At 35.7% G+C, this 26,525-nt stretch overlaps 1 protein-coding gene across 1 annotated transcript in view; it reads right to left on the bottom strand.

Moving 5' to 3' along the window:
- The window catches only part of LOC126970956 (uncharacterized), a 70,859-nt gene that overhangs the window by 27,232 nt on the left and 17,102 nt on the right, over positions 1-26,525 (bottom strand). The window contains exon 2 of the mRNA XM_050817101.1: positions 5,716-5,866. Within this exon, the coding sequence (XP_050673058.1) occupies positions 5,716-5,808 (93 nt within the window). The 5' untranslated portion in view covers positions 5,809-5,866. The remainder of the gene's footprint in view (positions 1-5,715; positions 5,867-26,525) is intronic.

Here is a 26,525-nt window from a genome sequence, read left to right as displayed (position 1 = left end):
TACAAATGAATATTTTTTTACACCTTTTGTTGCATTATTGGAGTTTTAGAAAGGATTCCTATTTTTTTTGAGAGAGATAGCCTATGTCACTTGGGGATTATGTAGTTTCCAACAGTGTTTAAATCAGGTTAAATCGGTTCAGTAGTTTCGGAGCCTATTCTTATACAAACAAGCAAATCTCTACACTTTATAATATAAGTATAGGTAACGATCTCGTTGTGCTATCAAATTCAAATATTTCAATTAATAATGACTTATCCAACGTCAAAAACGAACACCCATTCGAAAATATTTTATGTCTCAGAACTGAGAAGAACGGGGGCAAATAAACTCAGGTTTTATTTAAATATAAATGCCTCACAATTTATACAAAATAGCCTGAGGACGGTCGCTCCATTCCCTAAGGTAACCTTTATCAGATAAACTCTATTTTCAGACACGCTGCAAGATCTGGCTAGCTATGCTACCGAGTCCCCGTGGAAACGTATGCAGATAAACTATGCTCTTGATGCTCTTGGTTCTAAGAGTAATAAAACAAAGTGCAAAACTTTTGAGAAACAAAATATATGAGTATTTATTTGGCTTTAGCTGGCGGCGGCCATTTTTGTTAAGCATACAACGGGAACATTATTTATTTAGTGAATTTTTGTTTTAATTTTTATGAAATCATAAGATCAAAATATTATAACGTGTCCACTATAGAAAAAGTAATACAAAGAATTCAATGCATTATTTTTATTTTGACGCGTTTAGGAAAATAGTCAATTTCTTGTACAATTCTGAAAGAGTGGCTTCATTCACAGCACGAATCTATCATAAATCACGTTTTTTGTTTACAATAACCAAGCTTGTTTTTCTAGCAACCCGTAACTTAAACCCCATAATGATACCTCGAGTATTATAAACACAAGTGGGTATCACGTTTCATGTGACAACCTCTATAGCCGAGTGGTTAGCGATCCTACCTACTAAGCTAGAGGTCCCGGGTTCGAATCCCGGTAGGTGCAAGCATTTATATATAGATGTTTGTTTCCGAGTCATGAATGTTTAAATGTATATATGTATGTTTATATGAATATATGTATGTTTAAGTAAGTATATTGTATTAAATATATCATTGTCTTGTAACCCATAACACAGGCTATATATGCTTAACTTGGGGCAAGATAATTAGTGTAAAAAGTGTGTAAATATTATTATATTATTATGTGGTACCCCCGAGATTGGCGCCAAAACAGCTCAGTTGGCATATCATATAGTCAAATATTGAGATGCAACAATTAAGATTTTTATTTCCTTAAATTTTTCTCTTTACGTTTCATCCGTACGTATAGTATGAGCAAATTACCTACAATTGAACCTCGTCTGTCAATGTCTTACACTGAGGTTTTTACTCCACTCTCCATTTCATTCCATGGGAACCAAAAGGGTAGATAGCACATTGATCAAGAGTCAATAAATATTGTAGTGTCAGCTCGTATGTGAACAGTGAATAACCACGCGGCGTGCGAAACCTATTGTACTTTTGTTATTACGTAATTGGTAGGATACCACACTAATTCTTGCAGTATATAGCTACATACTAACAAATTAAGTTTATTTAATTTATTCAGAGAAAACAATGCTTATACTATATTTACAATACTATGATTACGAAAATTAAAACTATCATTATGTTCCAATAATACTGGCAGCATTTTCCCGTTGGATGGCTAGGCTGACCCATTGACCGAAATAGCTGCTTTTCCAGTAGCCTTATTGAGGCGCGTAGATAGTATGTACATTCTCCGCGCCTCTGGGCCCAACGGGCCAAGTTTCTCGATGGCACAAAGATGTAAGACTCACTGAGACCGACTAATTTGCGACGTTTGCTGTCTTCGGCAATCAAAGCTGCAGCCCTTGCACCAACTGAAGTATCTGGGACATGATATAAAGTTAATAATTTTAACGACTAATCAAACTCTCCTATACCTTCTATTCTCCTATACCTATTGAAATAATAAACAATATCCAATACGAAACATGTAAAGTAATCCTTACTGCTAATAATAATAAGAAGCAAGTTATTTTTAGATAAATTATTCTAATTTATGCTCACGCTGGAATTTGTAATAAAACTTTTGTTTGTATTTCGGTAATTATAAGGTGTTAGTAGGTTACTTTATAAGCATAATTATATGATCTTTCTAAACTGTATTTATGTCTCAAACTTAAGGATCATGTAAACCGTTATGCTAAAGTTTTCTAACAAAATATATATATGTCTGATTGGTACTCAACGGTAGTTTATATATTATTTTGCCCTGAGCTTCCTCGGGGCACAGAAAAAATAGGGAAGCCCCAGTCCCAGGTCCAGGTTGTCATAAGAGCCTCCTTTGCACAGGTAGTGCCAGCTAGATACCACAACGGCCCCATTTACTGCCGTGCAGCAGTAATGTGTAAGCATTACTGTGTTTCGGTCTGAAGGGCGCCGTAGCTAGTGAAGTCACTGGGCAAATGAGACTTAACATATTATTATGTCTCAAGGTGACGAGCGCAATCGTAGTGCCCCTCAGATTTGGGTTTATCAAGAATCCTGAGCGGCACTGCATTGCCTCAGCTGACCGTTTTGCTTTTCTCGTCCCCTATTGTCATATATATAACCGGTATTATATATAATACTAGCTGACCCAGCAAACGTTGCATTGCCGATATTAAAATCGCGATACAAAAGTAACTGTTGATCGTAGATGGGTGAATTTTGAAGTTGTATGTATTTTTTAATGCTGACTCATAATAAAACAAATTTAAAAAAATGTCAAAAAAATAACGATAGTAAGAGTTTAACAACAAACACTGCGACATGAGAATTTTATATATTAGATTTTCTTTCTATTGTAAATATTGGGTGCACCTTGCAAAATATGAGCTCCTGGTCTCCGGAATGTGTCGGCTTCCTCAGCCGCTCTATGAATACCTTATAGACCATAGCGGGTGCCACAATCCTGACACACTCAGCATACTAATAAGTACCTGGCACGTACCCAGTAACAGCTATGACGCATCGCGGACAGGGCTTCGTGATTTCTGAACCAGTTACCAGACTGACCAACGGACCACGCCTATCGCCTTTTATTCTTCGTGATATAGGGCGTCTATTCAGACCACCCATTATACTTACGCCATTGACGTACAATATAGACTCACAATCGCCCATTAAGAGGTCGTCAAAAATGTCCGGCGGCGTTGTATAATATAACGTATACAATATTTACTTATAAAGATAACATTAAAACATTCATTCAACGCGAATTTAACTATTTGGGACAATATCTTTACAAAAACATTAATATTTAATACTAAAATTATACATTATACATTGTAAAATATAATATGGACTTAGTTATAAACTGAAGAACATGTTAAGGCACATAAATTACAAAGCTACTGAATATCTTATTCTTTAATGTCTACTTACATTAGGTATAGTATTTGATAAATAAAAAGCACATATTCATACACACACACGTATGCACGCACGCAGGCACTCACACACACACACACACAAAAACACACAACACACACCCAAAATTATATATAAAATAGATATTGTTGTCATCATTACTTGCATAGCCACTATTGTTAGTCACCTTAAAATAGGTTGATGTTTGCTTTCTTTGACATTTTACATTGCACAACTGGGAAGAGACTGATCCCCATGTCACGGCTGTCCTAGTTTGGAGGTCGAGGGTAATTTTAAGCAATTATATTTTCTTTTTACAAAAAATAAAGATTAATTATTAAAATTAACACCTTATATTTATTTCAATGTCTACGCTCATTAGAATTTGAATTGGAGTTTGATTATGGTGCGAAAGAGACGGACGGTAACACGAGGCAAGAATATTTTGTTGTAGCAATTTAAATATAATTATGTATTAAAATGATTAAAAACGTCAAATTAGTTACAGAATTTAATTATTATAAAGGGACACTTAATAACGATAGTCTATCCTTTTTAAGTTTGGATATGCTATTATGTGGACATTTTTTCACTGAACACTTTGTCATTGCGTGGCGTTGTATTCAAAGCGCGATCGAAACACAACTGAACGAAAACTCTGCCTACTAGACGCGTAGGCAGAGTTTTGCTTCTGACAGTTTTTAAGCGTGATTATGAGTCTAGTTGTTTAAGAAGCGTCAAGAACTTACGCATTCAAAATAAGTTTTGGAACTGTAATTGTTTTATGAAAGTGCTTCGGATTTGCTATCAAGTGGCGGAACACGACCAGCGTTTCTATAGTCCTATGATAGCCATCCTAAAAACTGCCAATATATACGTATCCCTAGACAAAAACACCAGTGAGATTTTTTTACCTGTGTACTATTAATTGCTCTTGGTTCTAAGAGCCATAAAACAAAAAGGAACGCTTTTGATGACAAAATATATTAGTATTTATTTGGGTTTAGCTGGAGGCGGCCATTTTTGTTTAAAGTAAAACGGGAACATTACATTATGAAATGTTATTTTAGTTTTTTTTATAGAAGTCACGTTTTTTGTTTACAATAACCAAGCTTGTTAAGGTAGCAACATAAACTGCATATTGATACCTCGAGTATTATAAACACATGTGGGTATCACGTTTCAAGTGGCAGCGCCAGGTTTGGCGCCAAAACAGCTCAAGAAGTGGCTTCTTCGAGCGCGCGGGAACTGTTGGCATATCAGAGGTATGCCAAGACGTCCCGCATTAAATGTTTAAAATTGCTAGGTACTATAAAATATGAATAAACTTAGGATATGCCAATTATGTGGTTCACTTATTACCGTAATTGGATTTTCAAATGGTCTAATTAACTTTTCTATTACAGACCAGTCACCTTAATTGCATTGGTAATCAATTTACGATTAATAATTAAATTCCTCAATGTTTGTAATTTTGTCTCATATCGATATGCCGCTATAACATTATCGCTGTAACGGCAGTAACTGCTTCGGCAATATTGTATTTTTTTTATACGATAGGAGGAAAATTACAGTACGGGTCGCTAATATTGGTTGCATGTTTAAAATAAAAATTATTGAGATTGTTATTTGCTAGTTATTATTATTACAATAAACGATATAAAGATGTAAATAATTAATATTATATAGTAAATATTATACATTTAGTAGTTTAAGTTATTTGCAGTGAGTGTAAAAAAAGTATTATTATTATTATCTCGTTCTATTATCTGCCCTCTTCAAAGAGAATACAGACGGACGCTTCGAGAGAGTTGTTGTAGTGTGTTCAACACTTCCCTTCGGCTTCTTCCTATGGGTCTCTGCTTTCTTTTTGCCCACTGATAACCTCTGTTATAACCATAATGTTAACAATAGGAACAGACATAAACTTATAATGCTTACTACTCGGCTGAGTCGAGTTATTAAGTCTTTTGTGTGGCGATGTATATGCTTTCCACAAGATCCCAGAAAATGTTACGTTCCTCAAAATAATTGTTAAAAAACGTTTGTGTCATACAACAGATTAATTGTACAATATTACTTTGTAAACATATTTTTTCGATGAAAAAAAGCCCACTGAGTTTGTTGCGTCAACTCTTCTCAGGTCTGTGGCATTCGTTTTGAAATGCGTGGTAGTTTTTGAATGTCAATAAGTGATGTCACATCCTATTTTGAATAAAAATATTTGAATTTGATAATAAGTTTTTGGATATTTAAATGAGAACAATACTAACCACAACTGTCGGCACCCTGAACACGATGTCCGCCCGTGTCGCGGTCAGCTGCAGCGTCAGGCACGCGAGCGTGGCCAGTAGGGGGGCGCCCATGACCCCTCCCCCTCCCCGTGCACCATTACGAGTCCGAGCCGTCACCGTGCCGGGTGCTCTGTAAACGACAACATTCTGATGTAGCAACTGTCCGCTTGACGTTTGACAAGTGACGTCTGTCGCAACTATTGTTAGTTTTTGTCACTGTATACATTTACACTGAACAGGCTGTTCCATGTGTCTGACAGCAAATTTTTAATGCCTATTTGAAGCGCCACTCGCGAGCGTCAAGAGAACTAACTTTGACGTATAATACAAATGGCTGCGAGAGAAACGTACAATACTCTGCAGTATTTTTGCATTTTTAATTAACTTCATTTCCGTTTTCCGTGTTATTTATACTTCAGGAATCAACGTAATAAAGTACACAATTTTTCTTTAAGTGTATTGTTTTCCTATCGATGTTCGTTTAGCTGAGGTTGTCATGACTAGTTTTAGTACCGCAGACTCTCGCTACATGGCCAAAAGCGGCAAAATGGCGAATATCAAACAGGCACAAAAGCACTTTGACCTAGTCCAGTGGTAAATGGTAGCGGTCAGTGATTTTTGTTAAAATTATTTGAACCATAGACTTACAAAATACTAGCGTAAAGAGGACCTGACAGCCCCAGCGTGTCCAATTTTACGTTTAATATTCAAAATACTGAGAAGTTAATGGCGTGCGTAGCTAAAGACAATCAAAATCGGTTACAGTAACACAATAGATTCACTTTCTTAAGATTTTTATTATGGAAATAAGGGACAAGACGAGCAGGACGTTCAGTTGATGGTAATTCTTGCGCCCTGCCCATTACAATGTAGAATTTTTGGGTTTTTCAGGAATTCTGAGCGGCACTACTATGGCGCTCGTCACCTTGAGACATAAGCCTCTCCAGCCTTAGGTCTAAGGTAACGAATAAAAATCCATAAAATCCTAACCTCCTTTTGGCGTTCATTTAATCAATAATTGAGGCTACGTGTCTCTTTCTACTATTGTGCACTATATGAGCATCTAGAATCATCCAAATATTTTTTCTTTACTGTTAATTCTGCCCATACTTGTCTTCAAACAATTCGACACGTGTTTCACCTCCACACGAGGCATCCTCGGGAGATGTTGATTCGCCAAACTCTGGCACGAGACTTGCAAACCTTAACACTAAAGAAAACTCAAAACATTCGACAAATTATGGATTTCCTACTTCAATAAAAGCATCTAGAATGTTCACATGAGGACACCAATACGCGGTAGGTACATGTTTACGACTTACGACGCTCTCAGTGCCTGCCCTACATCTTTGCCACAATTACAACTAATTGCTCTGTGTCAATTAAAACATATAACGTCACAATCTATTTTATCCGATAATTCCCTCTTCTGCCGTCATCAGCAATGTGCCAGCTTTATTCTGTTTCAGTCTGAAGGGCGCCGTAGCTGGTGAATTTACTGGGCCAATGAGACTTAACAAATTTTTTCAATATTTCAAGAATCCTGAGCGGCAATACCTTGTAATTTGCAGGGCGTATCTATTTTACCAGTGGGAGGCACCTTTGCACAGGATGTCGGCTAGATTGTGGGTACCAACGGCACCTATTTCTGCCGAGAAGCAGTAATGTATAAGCATTACTGAGTTTCGGTCTGAAGGGTGCCATAGCTAGTGAAATTACTGAGCAAATGAGACTTAACATATTATCTCTCCAAGGTGACAGAATTTTTAAATATTTCAAGCATCCTGAGCGGGATCTGAGGGTGTATCATTTACAATCAGCTGAACGTCGTGCTCGTCTCGTCCATTATCCTCATATATGGCATCGACTATAGGACTAAATATGATCACTGCACTAAACTTTACGAGACACTATCCACCCACATGTTAAAAACCGAATCTGTTTTTCCTCTAGTATTGCAAGAGATCATTTTTGCCGTTGTGGTACCCACAATCTAGCTGGCATCCTGTGCATAGGAGTCTCCCACTGGCAAATCACCTTAGTCGCCTAACCATTTGGACAACACCCATTGGAAGAGCAACACCCTTGGGCCTGAACTTCCCTATTCTTTTTTTTATCGAAATAAGGGACGCAACGAGCAGGACGGTAATTGATACGCCCTGCCCATTACAATGCAGTGTGACTCAGGATTCTTGAAAAACCCCAAAAATTCTTAGTGGCACTACAACTGCACTCGTCACCTTGAGACATAAGATGTTAAGTCTCTTTTGCCCAGTAATTTCACTAGCTACGGCGGCCTTCAGAACGAAACACAGTAATGCTTACACATTACTGCTTCACGGCACAAATAGGGGCAGTTGTGGTGCCCATTATCTAGCCGGCATCCTGTGCAAAGGAACCTCCCACTGGTAAATCTGTTTATGCCCCAGTGAAGCACAGGGCTAAAAAGAGACTTTAGGTAGGTAGCTCAGTGAGTACATAGTGAATACATTCAAATCAATCGTCATGCGATATTAAATATCTCGTAACCTTATGTATCATATTGTAATGTCGCAACTCACTATAAGCATCAGTCAACACGAGACGCGAGCTCCGATTTTAATGCCAATAATGCCAATCAGTCTACTGAATGGCATTATTGGCATATAGTTGGCATTATAGTGCGGTCTACCGCACTGAATACTGACGTAGATAGGTGCTGTTCATGAAGCATGAAGGGCCAACAAGACTACAATTAATAGAGATGGAGGTTATAGACCACAGTGAGTCTCGACGATATTTACATAAAAGATCTTCCTTAAGGCTGGGGGCCGAGCCAACGGCCTTGAGGAATTGAGCGGAGCTAGGTTACCTCTCTCGCACAAGGTCGCCATAGTTTTTATTCAGAATTGGAAGCATTTTTAATTTATTATAAACATAATACAATTTTCTTTACAAAACTAACAAAATATGTCATGTTAAATAGTATTGATGTGCAATTACTAATAAATTTTCATACATATCTAGATTTAACACGGCTCCAATTGTTAATGTTAGTGGTTTGTTGGAGATTATTTTTCGCACTGCTATAAATAAAGAAATGTAAAGAAAAAATGAATTTTCTTCTCATAGTCTGTAGATATATAATTATTTTTTGTAAAAATATAAGCTTTATATAAACCGTCATGAAATGTAATACTTTCTTACTTAATTTTTCTTGGGATAGCAGCCTTAAAGGCCGGTAACGCTCCCGTGAATCCTCTGGTGTTGCAAAAGAATGTCGGCGGCAGGAATTTTTTTCCCACTTACTTAATACATATCGTTACATTTTGAAGAATTGACACTTTATCTTTATATATTAGCCTATGTATTATACTGCTGTGTGAGCTATATTATTGTAAAATCCATTTCGTGGTTTTTGCGTGAAAGAGTATAAAAACATACACACACACTCACAAACTTTCGCCTTTGAGGATGTTGAGCACTTGTTAAACCAATGTGTCTGATTTCAATCTAGTAGAGACAAAATTGTAGGACTTATGGGTTTGAACAGATTTGATACGGGCATGTTTGTAAATATACTTGCCCGCCCTACATCTAAGGATGCCATAAGTCTGTTTGAATCCATAAGTCTTATTTGTTGAACACTATAGATATAACTAGCTTTTCCTTTTATAACCATTTTTTTTTAGTTTGTTAAGTTAAGAATTTTGTTTTTCTTTTGTCTTTTTAATGTACTTAGATTATAATGGGGCTGACATGTACATACGTATAAAAGCACCTTAATCAATAAAGAAAAAAAAATTGAAAAATAACTTTCGCCTTTATAACATTAGTAGGATACTGGGATTCGTAAAGCGGTAATGAAGATTGAAACTAGGCGAGCTGAAGCTTCTCAGGCCTGGGTAAGAAGACGGTCGGGGAGATGAATGAGCCCTGAGGGACTGTTACCCGCATGGAAAATGCTATAGAGAGCGTGGCCTTAACACGTTAATGCAATGTCCATAAGATAATCTCAAATGATCGGCAAGTTCTGGCACTTCGTAAAGCTTAACTATTAAGCCATTTTTCCAGATTTTATTACACGCTTTCACTTTAAATTATTATTAATTACTTCTATATTGACTTCTAACATTGTCAGGTCAGGTATGCGCAGCCTACAGCCCACACATAACGCCAATAACGTTCTTTACATATAGACAAATCACGTCGTATAAAATCAAAGCCGAAATAGTTATATAATATATTAATCTCCAAATTTAAACGGGCACCGCTGAAAATCAGTGCTGTTTCATAGCCACGGCCGTGTCACAGAACATCTTGAGTCGGTGACCCATTTCCTGCACTGCACAGGAACTCTCCAATATTAAATCAATTACTATTTAAATACGTTCTTTTTAAGTTTGTTTTGTACTTTTATCTTTTTATATTAAGTGTATACTGTGAGTTTTTTGTGAAATAAATGTTTTTCTTTCTTTCTATCTAAATATGGCACATGCCACAAATTACACTACAATAAGCTTCGACTGCTATGCATATACATTGCCGCATTTACTCCAGTTGTTTAAAATATTCTTGGTGAATAAGGAGCAATGTAAAACATTGATTCAGTTTAAGTTACGTATAGTAATTAATAGTAATGATTTAAAATCCGATTCGGACAGTGACAGTTGACACATGACTAAGGAGAAAAGTGTGCTCACATTGTCTTTAAGCACACTTTCGCAGGTCTGTTATCAAACTGCGAAAGATATGTCCTTATATTATTACATAATTATGTGTACTAGCTGACCCGACAGACGTTGTTCTGTACATAATAAATTAAATACTGTTTTTATGAATTTGTCAATAATATTTCATAACATCAAGAATTATTTCATAAAATATGCTCCCTGTTGTTATAATGAAATTGTTTCACAGCAGAACTGTCAAACTGTGCGTCAATAAATACTCTCATAGAAAAAAGTGTCCATACAAAACAAATATTGGAAATAAACATATTTTTGGGTCCCAAATCGAAATAAAATTTTCCGGTTTCTCAAGTTGGACTCAACTGCACCCCATGAATTAATACCCATAAAAAATCCGTTCATTAGTTTAGGAGTTCACTGGAAACAAACATCTGGATTTGACACTGGACATTGGATTTATATAATACTAGCGGACCTGACAGACGTTGTCCTGTACACACGTCTTAAATTTGAAAAGTCCAGCCGTTAGGAGGAGTTCACTAACATACACATGAGCAGGAGAATTATATAATATGGTCAGAATTGAGAATCTAAACCAATCTCTTAATCTCCTAATTGTGAATGTAAACCATTCTCGAATTCATCTGAAGACACACACTAATCTCAAATTCACTGGTGGAGCACACAAAAATATCATCAAATTTGGTCCAGCCGTCTAGGAGGAGTTCAGTGACATACACACGCAGACAAGAAATATATATATATATAGTATAAAGATATAACCTTCTTGCATAACGCGGTCCGCTCGCGACTCAAGCCCGTCACTGTAATGGATACTTCAATCACGTTATTGTATTGAATGCAAATCAGTTCAAACGGTCGTCGTGACATACGTGTACCAGGTACCTGTTACTATATAGAACACACAGTCATTGAGGTATGGAACTCAATGAACATACCCATAAGGAACTGAAATCAGACAGATGGGAAAGTAATTGTTGGTGATTTTTGTATTTATTCCTCGATAAAAACAAATGTACTTGTTGTTATCTGTTTTATCTACCTTTATAGGCGTGAATTATGTCTTTATATTAGCTTCAATAGTGGAGGCAATCCAGAAAAGTCAATAAACAAAATCGGGGTAAAGTTTGTACAGGGTGCGGCAGAAAGAACTCCCCGATTTTAAAGCTGCGCTGCTACGAGTGGGAATGGTGCAGAGTGGTGGGGGTAGTATTATTCGACTGCTGTGTACGTGCCATTGTCAGTGCTAGCCATGGCTTGGTCGGGTGCGCATCGTGCATTCGTAGTTGAATAGTTCATTAAAAATCGCGGTTCGCCGATAGCTACGCAGCGATCGTTTCGCGTTCACTTTGCGCTTGGTCGGCATGACCCTGTTCCTGATAAAAAAACGATTTACACATGGACTCAGAATTTTAGAGAAACAAGTTCTGCGTTAAAAAGAAAATCTCCTGGCCGTCCTCGCACAAATGTCATCCTTTTTTCGGACGAAGCCAATTTTCATCTGTCAGGTGCAGTAAATAAACAAAATTTTAGATATTGGTCTGATCATAACCCCCAAGAACTTCATCAACGTCCGCTTCATAGCCCAAAAGTAACTGTTTGGTGTGCGGTTCATCAGGGTGGTGTGCTGGGTCCATATTTTTTTGAAGAAGACGGTGTAACAGTTACGGTTAACAGTGATCGTTATTGTGCAATGATGGAAAACTTTCTTCGGCCAAAGTTGGACGATATTTTTAATGAACATGGAGCTGGCAATGTTTGGTTTCAGCAAAATGGCCCAACTTCGCACACATCTCGCCGATCTCTTGACACCCTCAGAGACATGTTTCCTGGACACATTTTATCGCTACGAGGTGATATCGGGTGGCCTCCACGCTCACCAGATTTGACACCTTGCGATTTCTTCCTATGGGGATATCTCAAATCCAAAGTGTTTCAGAATCGCCCCAGAACCATAGATGCTCTAAAGGAAGCAATAACAAACGAGGTTGCTGCCATTCCGCCCGAAATGACTCGCCGAGTAATGGACACATTCCGAGAGAGACTTAATGAATGCATCAACAACGAATGTTGGCAATGTATTGTTTAAAACCCGTACCCGACGGCTTTAATTTAATGTAAATATAGAAATGTAAATGGCATTTTGTACACTTTATTTTAATAAAATGTATTTTTTTGTATCTAATAAGGTTTTGTTTTTATTGCCTTCTAAAATAGGGGAGTTTTTTCTGCCGCACCCTGTACTTAGTCTCGATAGTTATGAAAGAATTATTAAAAAGAATGAAATAAATCGTTATGTAAGCCCACTGGAGTTGGAATGTATCTCCATTATGAGAAACGTAAAGGTATCTTACTATAATATAAATGACTTTCTTGATGATACCAAAGATTAGGTATGGTGCGACCGGCTGTAATGCGACATGCAATAGATGGGTGATTATCATCATCTACTCGAGTCAACCGCGACAGTCATGTCTGAAGGAACTTTGATTCTACCTAGATGGGAGTTTGTATCTACTTACCAAGGAACCAATGTGAATCAACACTGTGTCCAGGAATTACACGATATGAGCAATTAAAGATAATAACCAACCACCAACCCACCATCTGGATGTGTGGCGGTTCTCAAGGAGCTTTCTTCCACGTACTACAAAGCTGTGGAATGACCTTCCTTGTGCGGTGTTTCCGGGACGATACGACATGGGTACCTTAAAAAAAGCGCGTACACCTTCCCTAAAGGCCGGCAATACTCCTCTGATTCCTATGGTTTTGCAAGAGAATGTGGGCGGCGGTGATCACTTATCACCAGATGACCCGTACGCTCGTTTGTCCTCCTTTTCCATAAAAAAATATAGATCATTCAAGAGGGAATGGATGCTGATCAAATAACTATGAGGTTACCCACAAGCTGGCAATGGCAATATCATGTAATGACTGAAAATACGATTATATGACGCCGCTTCGTATAAAATAGTTTCGATACCTCAGTTCTAAAGTGTAACAAGTATGAAATTTAGTAAATTTGAGATTAAGTATGAGAAATTGTTCCATAAACGATAAACCACCATTACCATAGATAAACAAGTCGATAAGTGAATGCAGTTAAGTTACTTCAAATATTTCTTCATATTTCTAGGAATATTTTCGTTTCATACAGTAATAATTTTAGTTGTTTTCTTCTGGAATCCTTTTCTGAATTGTTACTCTTTAATAACCGAAGTATAGATTTGATGCTGTATTAGACATAATTACAAGCTAAATCATGTTTCTAACGCTCGAAGTTCTAGAAAAGTCCAGAAAATGTCTCCTTTGTAACAATATTATACCGATCTGATATACCAATACATCGTGTGGAGCTTGGAATGACAAATCTGTTTTTATTTATGGAATTTATTTTATTTTTTAATTTACAACTTTAGAAAACTTACAGCTAAATACATATTAAAAATTAATCTATTATACAGCAGATAGCTATTTACAAGTTTTCACAAATAATAACATTTTAACTTATTTTAATTATAACCTACCTTGCTTTATATAAAAAAAAAGTTTTTATTTACTTGACCTCTAAATTGAAATGGTGTCTTGAATAAGTCAAGATCGTATTCACTATTAACTTCATTATAAACTTTGCATGCTCTTATAAGAAAACTGTTCTGTCTATAATTACATTTTGCTGATTGTATTTCAAGTAGATTGCCCCGCCTTTGGGAGCTGACAGTGGTTCGTAAGCCAATCTGCTCTAGCAGTTCTGCACAGTTAACTCTACCGTTTGCTATATTTAGTATATAAGTAATGTCTGCAACACGTCGCCTTTCTTGGAGAGGCAAAAAATGAAATTTTTTTACAGCGTGACATGTAATTATGGTAATAGTTTTTTGTACGGAATTGTAAGTAATGTATGAATCTTTTCTGTATTGATTCAATGCGGTTAATGTACACATTATAAACTGGATTCCATACTTGAGATGCGTATTCTAGATGGCTACGAACGTAAGCACAGTATAATATTTTCATCAGTTTAATTGATGTTAGTTCAGAACACATCCTTATGATAAACCCTAATGTTTTATTAGCCTTAATGATTATATTGTTTATGTGTAGATCAAATAGAAGCTTTGAATCAAAGATGACTCCGAGATCTTTAATGGATGATACTCTTGTTATTGATGTTCCAGATATTGAGTAATTTTCATGTATGACATTCTGTTTTCTAGTATATGTGCAAATAAAGCATTTTGAAATATTGAGATCTAATTTGTGTTCTGCAGAATATCTAACAAATTTATCTAGATCAGTTTGTAAGGTTCAGCGTCTCTAACACAATTAACCGGGCAAAGTATTTTCATATCGTCGGCGTATAGTATTATTTTGGAATGATTAAAATTAGAGGATATGTCATTTACGAAAATATTAAATAAGAGGGTGCCCAGAATGGATCCTTGTGGGACTCCTGAAGGAATACACATAGTAGCAGATTTCAAATCATTTAGAACAACGACTTGACATCTATTGGCGATATAAGCTGAAAACCATCGATATAAGTTGTCTCGAATCCCTATTTGTAGTAATTTGTCAAGAAGAATAGAATGGTCAATGCCCGCGAAAAGTCAATAAATAGGGCCAGTGCAATTTTTTTGTTGTTTAAGTGAGCATTTACCTCGTCAGTGAAAGAACATAGGAGGTCTCTTGCACTTTTACCCGCTTGAAACCCAAATTGATTGCTACTAATTACCTCTTTCTTTTGATAGAATTGATGAACCTGATCACACACGATTCTTTCTATGATTTTGTCAATTGCAGAAAGTAAAGTAATTGGCCTGTAGTTCGTATAATTTTCGTGATGACCCTTTTTGTACATTGGTCTTACACAACCTATTTTGAGGTCATTAGGAAAATCGCCTGTTTCGACGCTACAGTTTATTAAATTTGCAATTGGTAAGGCCAGATATTGGTTTGCTAGTTTAAGTTCACTTACTTTATTACCATCTAGTCCAGGTGCCTTATACATAACACCGCTTATCTGGAGTGATCACCACGGCCGTTACTGTCATAGTCTTCTGCATTACCAGAGAAATCATAAGAGCATTGTCGACCTGAGACAGCATCTAATAAACTTACAATTAATATTATTCTAGCTGATCCAACAGCTGAACAATGTCTGTTCTGTCAGTAGAAAAAAATATTAAAATGGATATATTATTTTATCCTTAATAGATAGACATATGCCATCGCAGACTTTTCTGGAGATCTAAATAAGATACACAATTCCACAATACATTATTTTGTTATAGCTCAAAGGGTTTAGACATCGTTTTCGTTGAATGCTCCCAGACGGCTTATTTTTTTCCGACACCTCCAACAAGAACCATTCATTAATTTAAAAATATATACAAAAACTTAACAAATTAAATACTTAAACCTTCCTCAAGAACCACGCTATCTATTGGTGCTATCAGAAAATCGGTGCAGGAGTTTTAGTGTTTATCGCGAACAGACAGACAGACAGACGCGGTGGAGGACTTTGTTTAATAAGATGTAGTGATGAACTCGAAAAATTGAAAATAAATACATTGGCGAGGATAAAACCAGGGGGCGTGAGAGTCGAAGGTTTTTTTAACTATTGCGCTATCGATACCTCAAACTTTCATTGTGTAACTGAAACATAGAATATACTAGGCACTAGCGCATAAACGAAATGATAGCCCGATATACGTAGCCAATTTGGAATTGTCAGTGTGTGCGTTAGGTAGTGGTTATCTAGTTAAATATTCAAATATCCGAGCAAAAATTCGAGTCGTTAGTCGTGAAAGGAGTCACGCCCTCGATTTATAAGACACCAATAACTGCATTTATACTTTTTTTTTAATTTCTTGCACTTTTGACGGAAATCGACCCGAATGATTTTTCAAAAAAATTACAGCCTGTATTATTGAACCCATGGACTCTATTGCTGATAACGATCAATAATAACGCATATTTTTTTTTATTTTGTTTCATTTTTAGTAAGACATTTATTTGCAAACATTTATCCTTATCAGCAACAGAGTCCATTAATTCAATGCTATATTTTTTTTTACCATTCTGGTCGATTTCTCGAAAACTTAATATGCAGTTATTGGTTTATTAAAAATCGAAGGCATGACTCCTTTCACGACTTTCCTCTAAGTCTTCGACCGACTTGGCCACCGCCCATCTCAAAAAACCACCCTGTATACAAGAATTGCTCGTTTAAAGTTATAAGATATACTAAGGAACTAACTCTTGTCAATCAAAATTCGTTACAATAATAATTGATTCGCTTTCCCTTTCTATCTTTTTGTATCTCCGTTAGATATATTCTTCTCTCTTGCACGCTTTGTTTGTCTATATTCAAATTCAAATTAAAATATTTGTATTCAAAATAGGATTTAAAATTACTTATTGAACGTCAAAAACTGCCACCCATTCAAAAGAGACTGCCTCAGACCTGAGAAGAATGGGCGCTAGAAATTTAGCGGGCTTTTTTTTAAATATAAAATATGGAGTACAATGTGATATCGTACAATAAACAATTATAATTAAAGAGAAGGAGGGTGTTCGCTTTCTTCCCAGTCCGTGGTGTTATTAAGAAAATCGTTTATGCTATAATAAACTTTCCCACACAAACGTTTTTTAATAATTCTTTTAAATTTCGTAACACATTTGTTTTGTACATTTTCTGGGATCATATTGTAGAAGCATATACATCGCCCAACAAAAGACTTACTAACTCGACCCAACCGAGTAGTAGGCATAACAAGTTTATGTTTGTTCCTCGTGTTAACATTATGAATGTCACGCTAGTATATTGTAAGTCAATGACCTATCCTGGATAATCTTGGACTCTATTTGGATCATCAATATTACGTATATTACAAATTTATATAAACTTATGTAAGGCACAATTCTGTATACGTAATAATTAAAGATGAACATATCATTCAACACTAAAAGAGTGAGATTTATACAGTCAAAAATGTCTAAGTAACGATATAATTTATATGGTTTTATAATGAAGAGGATATATGTACATACTACTTGAAAAATGAACGTCAGACTTTATGCTTGATGTGCGAGAAGTTTTAAATTTTTTTTAATTATCATTAAAAATATCGATTTCTGAAAATTATGAATATATCTTTGTATAATTTCACTTAACACCAGGTGACCCGTACGCTCGTTTGTCCTCCTTTTCATGAAATAAAAAAAAATTAACAAACTGTGACGATGGGGGCGTTAATCCAATGTTTGTTCTGCAATAAAGAATATGAAAGATCTATGTAATGATACTACAATAACATATTGTTTTCTAATAACTACTGAAATAGTCGAAAACGACATCTCAATTAATATAATTGAAACAATAATTAATTTGTAAGAAAACAGTGCCGTTATGTAACGTTAATAATAATTACTATAATAATTAATATAACTGTGACGTTAATAATAATTATTGTATGCGATTGGACAAACTGCGATACAAGAATACGAAGTTTTTTTTTTAATGAAAATAAGGGACGAGGTGAGCAGGACGTTCAGCCGATAGTAATTAATACGCCCTGCCCAATGCAGTGCCGCTCAGGATTCTTGAAAAACACAAAAACTAAGAGACATAAGATGTTGGTTCTCATTTGCCCAGTAATTTCACTAGCTACGGCGCCCTCCAGGCCGAAACACAACAGTGCTTACACATTACTGCTTCACGGCAGAAATAGGCGCCGTTGTGGTACCCATAATCTAGCCGGCATCCTGTGCAAAGGAGCCTCCCACTGGTAAAGTAACAACTATAAATGTTATTTAGGTAGGAAGGTATTATGAAATTAATTTAATCGCTTGTGTTTCAATTTTTAAGGTAAATAGTGCCTATACATAAGTATACGTTTTTAACATGTAATAAGATAATTTTATTTAGTAACTGTAATTTGATTAAGAAACAGAAAAATTAAATAAGGTACAGTTTCTATTTTTCCTGTTAAAAAAAATACATATAAAAATTGCTTTAGTTCATGGTCACAGTGGACATTCAACAAATGTTGAAGTGGTTTCATGAATATTGTTTGTAAGTTTATATAAAAAAAATTGTTTAGTTAGTGACGAATTTGCTAGAAACTGCAAGAATCATAATGTTAATACGAGGAACAAACATAAACTTGTTATGCCTACTCGGTTAAGTCGAATGAATAAGTCTTTATTGGGCGATGTATAAGCTTTTACAACATAATCCCAGAAAATGTACTATAATATGTTACGAAATTTAAAAGAATTGTTCAATAAAATTTTTAACAAAAAAACAATCGACTTGATAAACACTATTTCAAAACAATAGATATAATATGCACTAAAAAGTATAAAAATAATTGCGTATTTTTATACGATCTAAATAATTAATCTAATTCTAGTTACGATTATTGTCATTTTTGGAATCGGTGTCCATCCGCAGCCACTCGCTCTCATCTTCTCACAACTCAAGCATATCTCACCTATATGGGAAGCCGGTTTTTTTCCTTCGCTTATACTAAGACTCCTCTACAGTGCGGTTTTCAAGGAGCTTTCTTCCACGTACTACAAAGCTGTGGAATGAACTTACTTGTGCGGTGTTTCCGGGACGATACGAAATGGGTACCTTCAAAATAAGCGCTTACACCTTCCTTAAAGATCAACGCTCCTGTGATTCCTCTGGTGTTGCAAGAGAATGAGGGCGGCGGTGATCACTTAACACCAAGTGACGAGTACGCTCGTTTGTCCTCTACTGAACCGATCGGATTAATACTTATACTATAAGATGAAGGTTGGTGGCTACTTATCCGGAACTTATACTTTTTTGACTTAGAAATACCAATAAACTTGCAATACAAATAATTCAGTCAGTGACATTTAATTAAATATGTAAATTTATATAATGAGCGGGCGCGAGGTAGGTACTTACAGCCGTTCCCAATACACTATCTACAGAGAGAGATAAATTACTAGCTTCTACTGTCAGTAATTAGCTGTCAAGTAACTGAAGCTGTCCCAATATACCCGACAAGCCATTCTTATCACCTTATATTGGGACGCGTGAATTGCAATTTCCATATAAACTTCTATCGCTGGTAAGCTGTCCCATTGACAGACAACGTGTACGGATAAGGTGAGTTACGGTCGATAAGTTTATTGGGACAGAAAGGTCAACAATAGTTACGATCTTTATCTCAAGTAAGAGATAGACTGAATATTGGGAACGGCCGTTAATTTATAGGATATTATATAATATTGACACACTTTTATACAAATAATCTTGTCCCATACTACGGAATAGCCTGTATGTACTATGGGTAAAAGACAACGATATATTTAATACAATATACTTACTTAAACATCCATAAATACATATCAAATATCCATGACTCGGAAACAAACATCTATATTCATCATATAAATGTTTGGCACCTACCGGTTTTCGAACCTGAGACCTCTAGCCAAGTAGGCAGGGCCACTGACTTCTGGACTATATGGCCGCCATATATTGGTAATTGGCTATATGGCAAAACAACTTTGTGGAGTCAGCACTTGTATTTATTATAATGTTACTAGCTGACTCAGCAAACGTTGTATTGCCGATATTGAAATCGCGATACAAAAGTAACTGTTGATCGTAGATGGGTGAAAATTTAAAGTTGAATGTATTTTTTAATGCTGACTCATAATCAAAATTTTAAAAGAAGTGTAAAAAAAATTAAAAAAAAATTTGGCGTGGACCACCCTTAACATTTAGGGGGATGAAAAATAGATGTTGTCCGATTCTCAGACCTACCCAATATGCACTCAAAAATTCATGAGAATCGCTCAAGCCGTTTCGAAGGAGTTTGACTACAAACACCCCGACATGTGAATTTTATATATTAGATATAGACTAATTTACTATTCGGTACTAAAACACACAATATTAATTTACATAAAAGCAGCTTATTAAATATTCATGGCTATTGGCACCCTATCGAGGTCAATCGTGGGCCCAAAATGATTTTATTATGGATAGATTCTCGTCTTGTTATGATATCAACAATATTATTGTATGAATAGAGAGATTTACGAGGCGTCGGCTATAGCTGAGCGATTTACGAGTCCGTATTATATGTTCCACTTACCAGAAACATTCATCTCAAGGTGCCCATAATAATATTGGCTATTTTAATATTGTAGATACTTTCGTGGCGCGTCGTATAAATTATCTAAGCCATAGAATTTAAATAAGATCACAATCTTCAAGAATACCTTAGGCAAAGGTAATTATTACGAACTATAGCATATAATATAAGAAAGAAAGAATGAAAGAGTAAAAGTTTATTTGAAACTTATACGTAAATACAAAGACTTAAAATATTTATGAAAGAGAGAAACAATTAACAAAAAGAACTTGAACTTTTATACCATACGTTAGCTATGGTCCCAACTCAGTAAGGATTGAAAAAAGTGCTGGTCTTCAGTTGGGCCATTTGTCCATTTGTGTGTACTGTGTCTGAGCTATACATTTTCGAATGACTGATACTTGAGTTTGAATTTCTAATAAAAATACGACACACTATTGCCGTCGTTGCATGCCATCGCTGCACAAGTTCCTCAATATCGGGAGAGTTCCAAGCGTACGCAGCAATGTAATGTTTGTGTAGTCGACAGTTGTCTTGCAGGGAATTCTTATATAAAATATGGTTTGATCCACAGAACAGGTAAATGTGTAGAGAACGCAATGACGTTCAATACATAGAACGTCATTGGGTAAAAGATAAACTGTTCTGTGGTTTGATTGATGACGTCCGCGGGACATCTCTCATCAAATCCACTCACAACAAAATTATCGTGGTCTATAAAAGTACAGAGCTTTGCAAAATTATACGTACCTACTGTAATTCTGACACTAATCTTATTAATCGCTAAGTATGGGCCTTATGAGAAAGCTCGTTCTCGCTCAGAGGGCAATGGAGAGGGCTATGCTCGGAGTTTCCCTGCGAGATCGAATCAGAAATGAGGAGATCTGTAAGAGAACCAAAGTCACTGACATAGCCCAAATGATTGCGAAAGTGAAGTGGTAGTGGGCAGAGGAATAGCTCGGTGCACAGATGGCCATTGTAAAGTCCTTGAATAGCGACCACGTACCGGAAGTTCTAGTGTTGGTAGGATGTTCATCCACAAGATGGATCAATGATCTGGTTAAGATTTTCGGAGTAGGTTGAATGAGGGCAGCGTAGGACCGATCATGGCCTTTGTCCAGCAGTGGACGTCTTCCGGTTGAAATGATTACTCATCTAGGTACATATCACAGCATAATGTAGCCTTGTTTATCTTCTATCCCTGACTAATAACATTCTATTTAATTAAGTTATTAAAATTCTGTCACCAAGCATATGACTGTATTTGATATCTTAATATTCCAATTAAATTATAATGATTAATGATCATCAAACAACATAATATACCGCACAATGTAGGTATAATAAACGAATAAATGTGAGGGAACTTAATAATATATTTTCTTAAATTTATATTATAATAAGTTACATTTTTTGTTGTTTCTTTACAAAGAACAATGATAATATTCTCCCGAAACATTTTAAGAAAAATAAATTATTTACAGTGAAGTATATATAACTTAATCATTTTTCATTTTAATTAAGATATATCTCATTTATAAGTAGTAATTAGACGGAAGGTACAACGTAGAATCTCGGTAGGTATGTACGTACTCCACTACTGGTCATTGATGTATTTTGTGTTCTCTGTATTTGGTGGGCCTTATGCAAATAGAAATATAATGTACAAGGCGTATCAATAACCATCAGCTCAACGTCCTGCTCGCCTCGTACCTTTTAAACAAATAATGATTTTTTACTTGCACTGTGCTGAGATTACCTGTCAGATCATCTAAGACACTGTGAGAACTACTCGAAAAATTCCATGATTCCGGATCAGTGGGAAGTAGTCTAAACGTTTATTTTCAATAACCAAAGCTCCTAACAGGTGCTCACAGGCAGACAAACAATACAGTGTTTATATAACGGTTCCCTTTTTCTTTTAAAGCAATTTCACCTCGAAATGAAAACTATTCATAAAAACTTCATATTTAAAAAATAGAAGATTCAAAATATTATTTGTTTTTTTTCGGAGCTTAACAAATTCCGATATTAAACAAATCAAAATTAAGAAATTTATAAAAGTTCCTTCCATGTTAGATGGCAGATAAGTAATATCGCTTACTTTATTGGTCGTCGCATTTAACAGACACAATACATTAATAGAATTCTATTATTTCTATTACTTGTATTGTGCACTAGAGTATATTGACGCCACTTTTGTAACAGTGGAGCAAAATTTAAATATCAGCAACAACGACATAGCTGAAGGACTGGAAATTGAACACATATTTGAGAAAAAGTACATACACAAAACAGAACCATGTACTGAATTGTGATTCTTTATTGAGACGTAACGAAACTGAACCATATTTTATACCATATTATCAACTGGTGATACTGGACCACGTTCGACATGAACTTCCAAAAAAGACAGTGGGCAATGATCGGTCAGGGTTCACAGACTCGTAATAGTTGGGATCGTGGGATCGAACCATCGATTCGCATCTTCAAGAGTTTGGCTGGCAATTGTTAATGTATCCGCACTCATCCCCCTCACCTTCAGATTGCTACCTGTTTCAGTCTCTTCAGAATTATTTAGGTTAACATTGGGAGTTGTCTGCTAAAACTACATGTCGCGTTTTTTGATCAAAAGTCTCAAAATTTCTACAGCTACGGGATGATATACCTACCCAAAGGTGGCAGAAAGTTATCGAACAAAATGACACATTACTGTAATTAGATGTTGATAAACATTGCACTAGCACAAGCCCTGAAGCTTAAGTGGCAATGGGCAGGCATGGTATTAACGATATACTGATAATCAATGAACAATCCTAACCAGAAGATGAACCAACATTAGGCAAACGAAGAGTCGGCAGACCAGCCAGACGGTGGACTGATGATATGACAGAGATTGCAGGAAAAGACTGGATGCATAAGAGCAAAAATAGAATATTAAGGATAAAACTGGAAGAGGCCTTTACTTGAACGAGATCCACAACTCAAGGAAATAGAAGCATAAGCAACTAATCTTAGTAAAACAAAGCAATTATAATTTTAACTTACCTACTAAAACTACTAGTTTTGGGTAGATATTGAATAAATGAGACTTTGTAAAAACGTCTTAAGTTTTCATATAAAATGCGAAGAAACTTTTACCCTAACTATCAAAAAATTTTTATTTATCATCCTTGTAAAAATGCTTGCTTGTTGCAAAAATTCTTTGACTCAGCTCTAGCCTAAATCCTTTCTCCGACCTTTAGTTGTGATTTAGTTGTTACAAGTTACCGGCATTGTACCGGTGGTTTGTTGGGTACATAAAGTTATGATGACCTATGTTTTCTCCATAGCACAATTAATCGTAATGTAAATTGTGAGTACCTACCTGCTCAGTCGCATTGCATAAAAGGTCCCCTACAAGTATCCGAGAGCTGAGTTACCTAAAATTTTCTATATAACTCTTTATATAGTTTTAAGGTAAAGATTTGGTAGCTAAGGCAGTAAGGATTTAGTTTATATTATTGTTATTAGTTAATGTAAAATTTAAAGTAATTTAGTATTAGTATTTTTTAATAATGTTTTGGCAAAGCTATGTACCTACACCGTAACTGTTGCACATATCGGATACGTTACCCTGTATATGTAAAACTAATTTGTAAGGAATAAAGTTATATTTCAGAAAAGAAAATAGCATCGCAATAGATTTCCAATTTATATCAGATATCTCAAAGCGCTTTAAGTAGGTCAGCTTTCAAATGAATTTTCAATCGTGAGAAGTTCAATTGAAATGGAATTACGAGGAGAGGCGACCGCAGGCGGGTGGGGGAGGGTTCACACAAACAGACAGCGCTGCACATATGGAATTACAAATGCATTCGCAAAAGGTATAGCTTACCATACTTTGCAGTTTTGCTAAGTAATAATGCTTTTACGTGAGTTGTTCATCATGATTTGTTTTTAAGCTATTGCATAGCATCTATCGCGGGCCTTGAGCGTGGAGACCGAATCCAGAAATTCCGTAACGAAAATAACCTAACACTTACTTACTAGATGTATATAGATATTTCGGCACGGTCATTACAGTTGCAGTGGAACAGCGGTTATCACGTATGTTTTTTGTGCAGAAGATTCAGTCTCGTGCCAGATTTTGGCGAGACAACACGTCCTGAGGATGCCTCGTGTAGAGGCGAAACACGTGTCGAATTGTTTTAAAGACAAATATTGGCGGAATTAACACTAAAGAAAACTTAAATAATTTGTATAATTATGGATTTCCGCAAAGTAACGCCTTATTCAATAAATTTTCGAAGATCCCAGGTTCGAGCCTGGGGTACATCTTGATTTTTTTTATCACGTTTTTTTAATTTTTATGCCAAGCATTTTTATTTAGTTTCGCCTGTCCCGTTGTCTGTTTGTAATCAAATCTTGCAAGTTAAATTTTACTGATAAATAAAATAAATAAATAATTATTATTGCATAATTTGATAAAAAATGCTATGCAATAGCTTTACCGCGGCAGTCCCTGAGTGCCACACGTCTTTTTTTTATTATTAGTTGAGTCTAGTCATTCATTTCTTCCTCAATAATCGAATGCATAATTTGATTTGCATGGAAGTAATACAAATGACAGAATATTATTTTAGTAGGTATATTTAGTGAATTGAAGATTCTTTATAGTTGTGTTATATAATTTTAATATATCATTGTATTTAGTAAAAAATTTTAATGGACTTATAGGTACCTAATAACATTTCACAGTAGTACTTTTGCGAAAACCAACTAAACATTAACTGTCTAATGTTTTCCTCATGAGTTATTGAGTGTTGTAAGGACAATATGAAAGCTTTTACTACTTTGACCATGTCTTGAACTAAAAATTCTACATCATGTTACTACACTAAGTGATCCAAAAAAGTCAGCTAAATAACATAATGTCAGGCAGCCGACTGTAATGCAAATTTCATCAAAGTAAGTTTAATTAGACCCAATAGGTATAGAACTGTGTTCACGGAAAGTGAGTACATCTTTATCTTTTTTCATCTTATGAGAAAGCTCATGGTCGCTTAGAGGGCAATGGAGAGGGCTATGCTCGGAGTTTCCCTGCGAGATCGAATCAGAAATGAGGAGATCCTTAGGAGAACCAAAGTCACCAACATAGCCCAAATGATTGTGAAACTGAAGTAGCAGTGGGCAGGGCACGTAGTTGGACGGACATATGACCGTTAGGGCAGGAAAGTCCTCGAATGGCGACCACGTACCGGTATACCCAGTGTTGTTAGGCCCCCCACCGGACCGACGATAGTGTCAAGATCGCTGGAATACGTTGGATGAGGGCAGCGCAGGACCGATCGTCGAGGAAATTTTTGGGTGAGGCCTTTGCCCAGCAGTGGACGTCTTCCGGTTGATGATGATGTAACAAACCGATCGTTAAAGTTCAGTCACATTCAGTACCCAATAAATAAAGTGCTCGACGCACCAAAAGAGGTTTTAAATTCAAAAATAATTCAGCTTAATTTACAAAATTTGCTTGAATAAAATATAAAATTAAATTACTAAGCCACTCAGAAAGGTTTTACGAAAAATAGTTTTTATGTGCGAGTTTTTAGCCCTGGCTTATAGTGATTATTTAAAAATATTCATCATTTTAAATTCAAATACATTTCTCTTATATTTTTCATAGCTAAATTTAATTATCGTGTCTCATTGAAAAATGGATCTGCGTCGGGAACATTTTCGTATAATGATTTTTTATGTTTTCAAATATGGCCTTTAACCAGACGAGTCATTTGATCGACTATAAATGGCGTTTCTTAATAGTGGTATTATTATAGAGCGAACACATCCAGGTGATTTAATTATACTTAACTGTTTATTGTACGATATTATATTATAACCATATTTTTATGAAAAAAAAAGACGCCCGCTGAGTTTCTTGTGTCCGTTCTTCTGTTGGATGGAAGTTTTTGAC

This window comes from Leptidea sinapis, chromosome 22 (genome assembly GCF_905404315.1).
Source record: "Leptidea sinapis chromosome 22, ilLepSina1.1, whole genome shotgun sequence".
Classification (NCBI taxonomy): domain Eukaryota; kingdom Metazoa; phylum Arthropoda; class Insecta; order Lepidoptera; family Pieridae; genus Leptidea; species Leptidea sinapis.
This window is presented reverse-complemented; position numbering and strand designations above follow the sequence as displayed.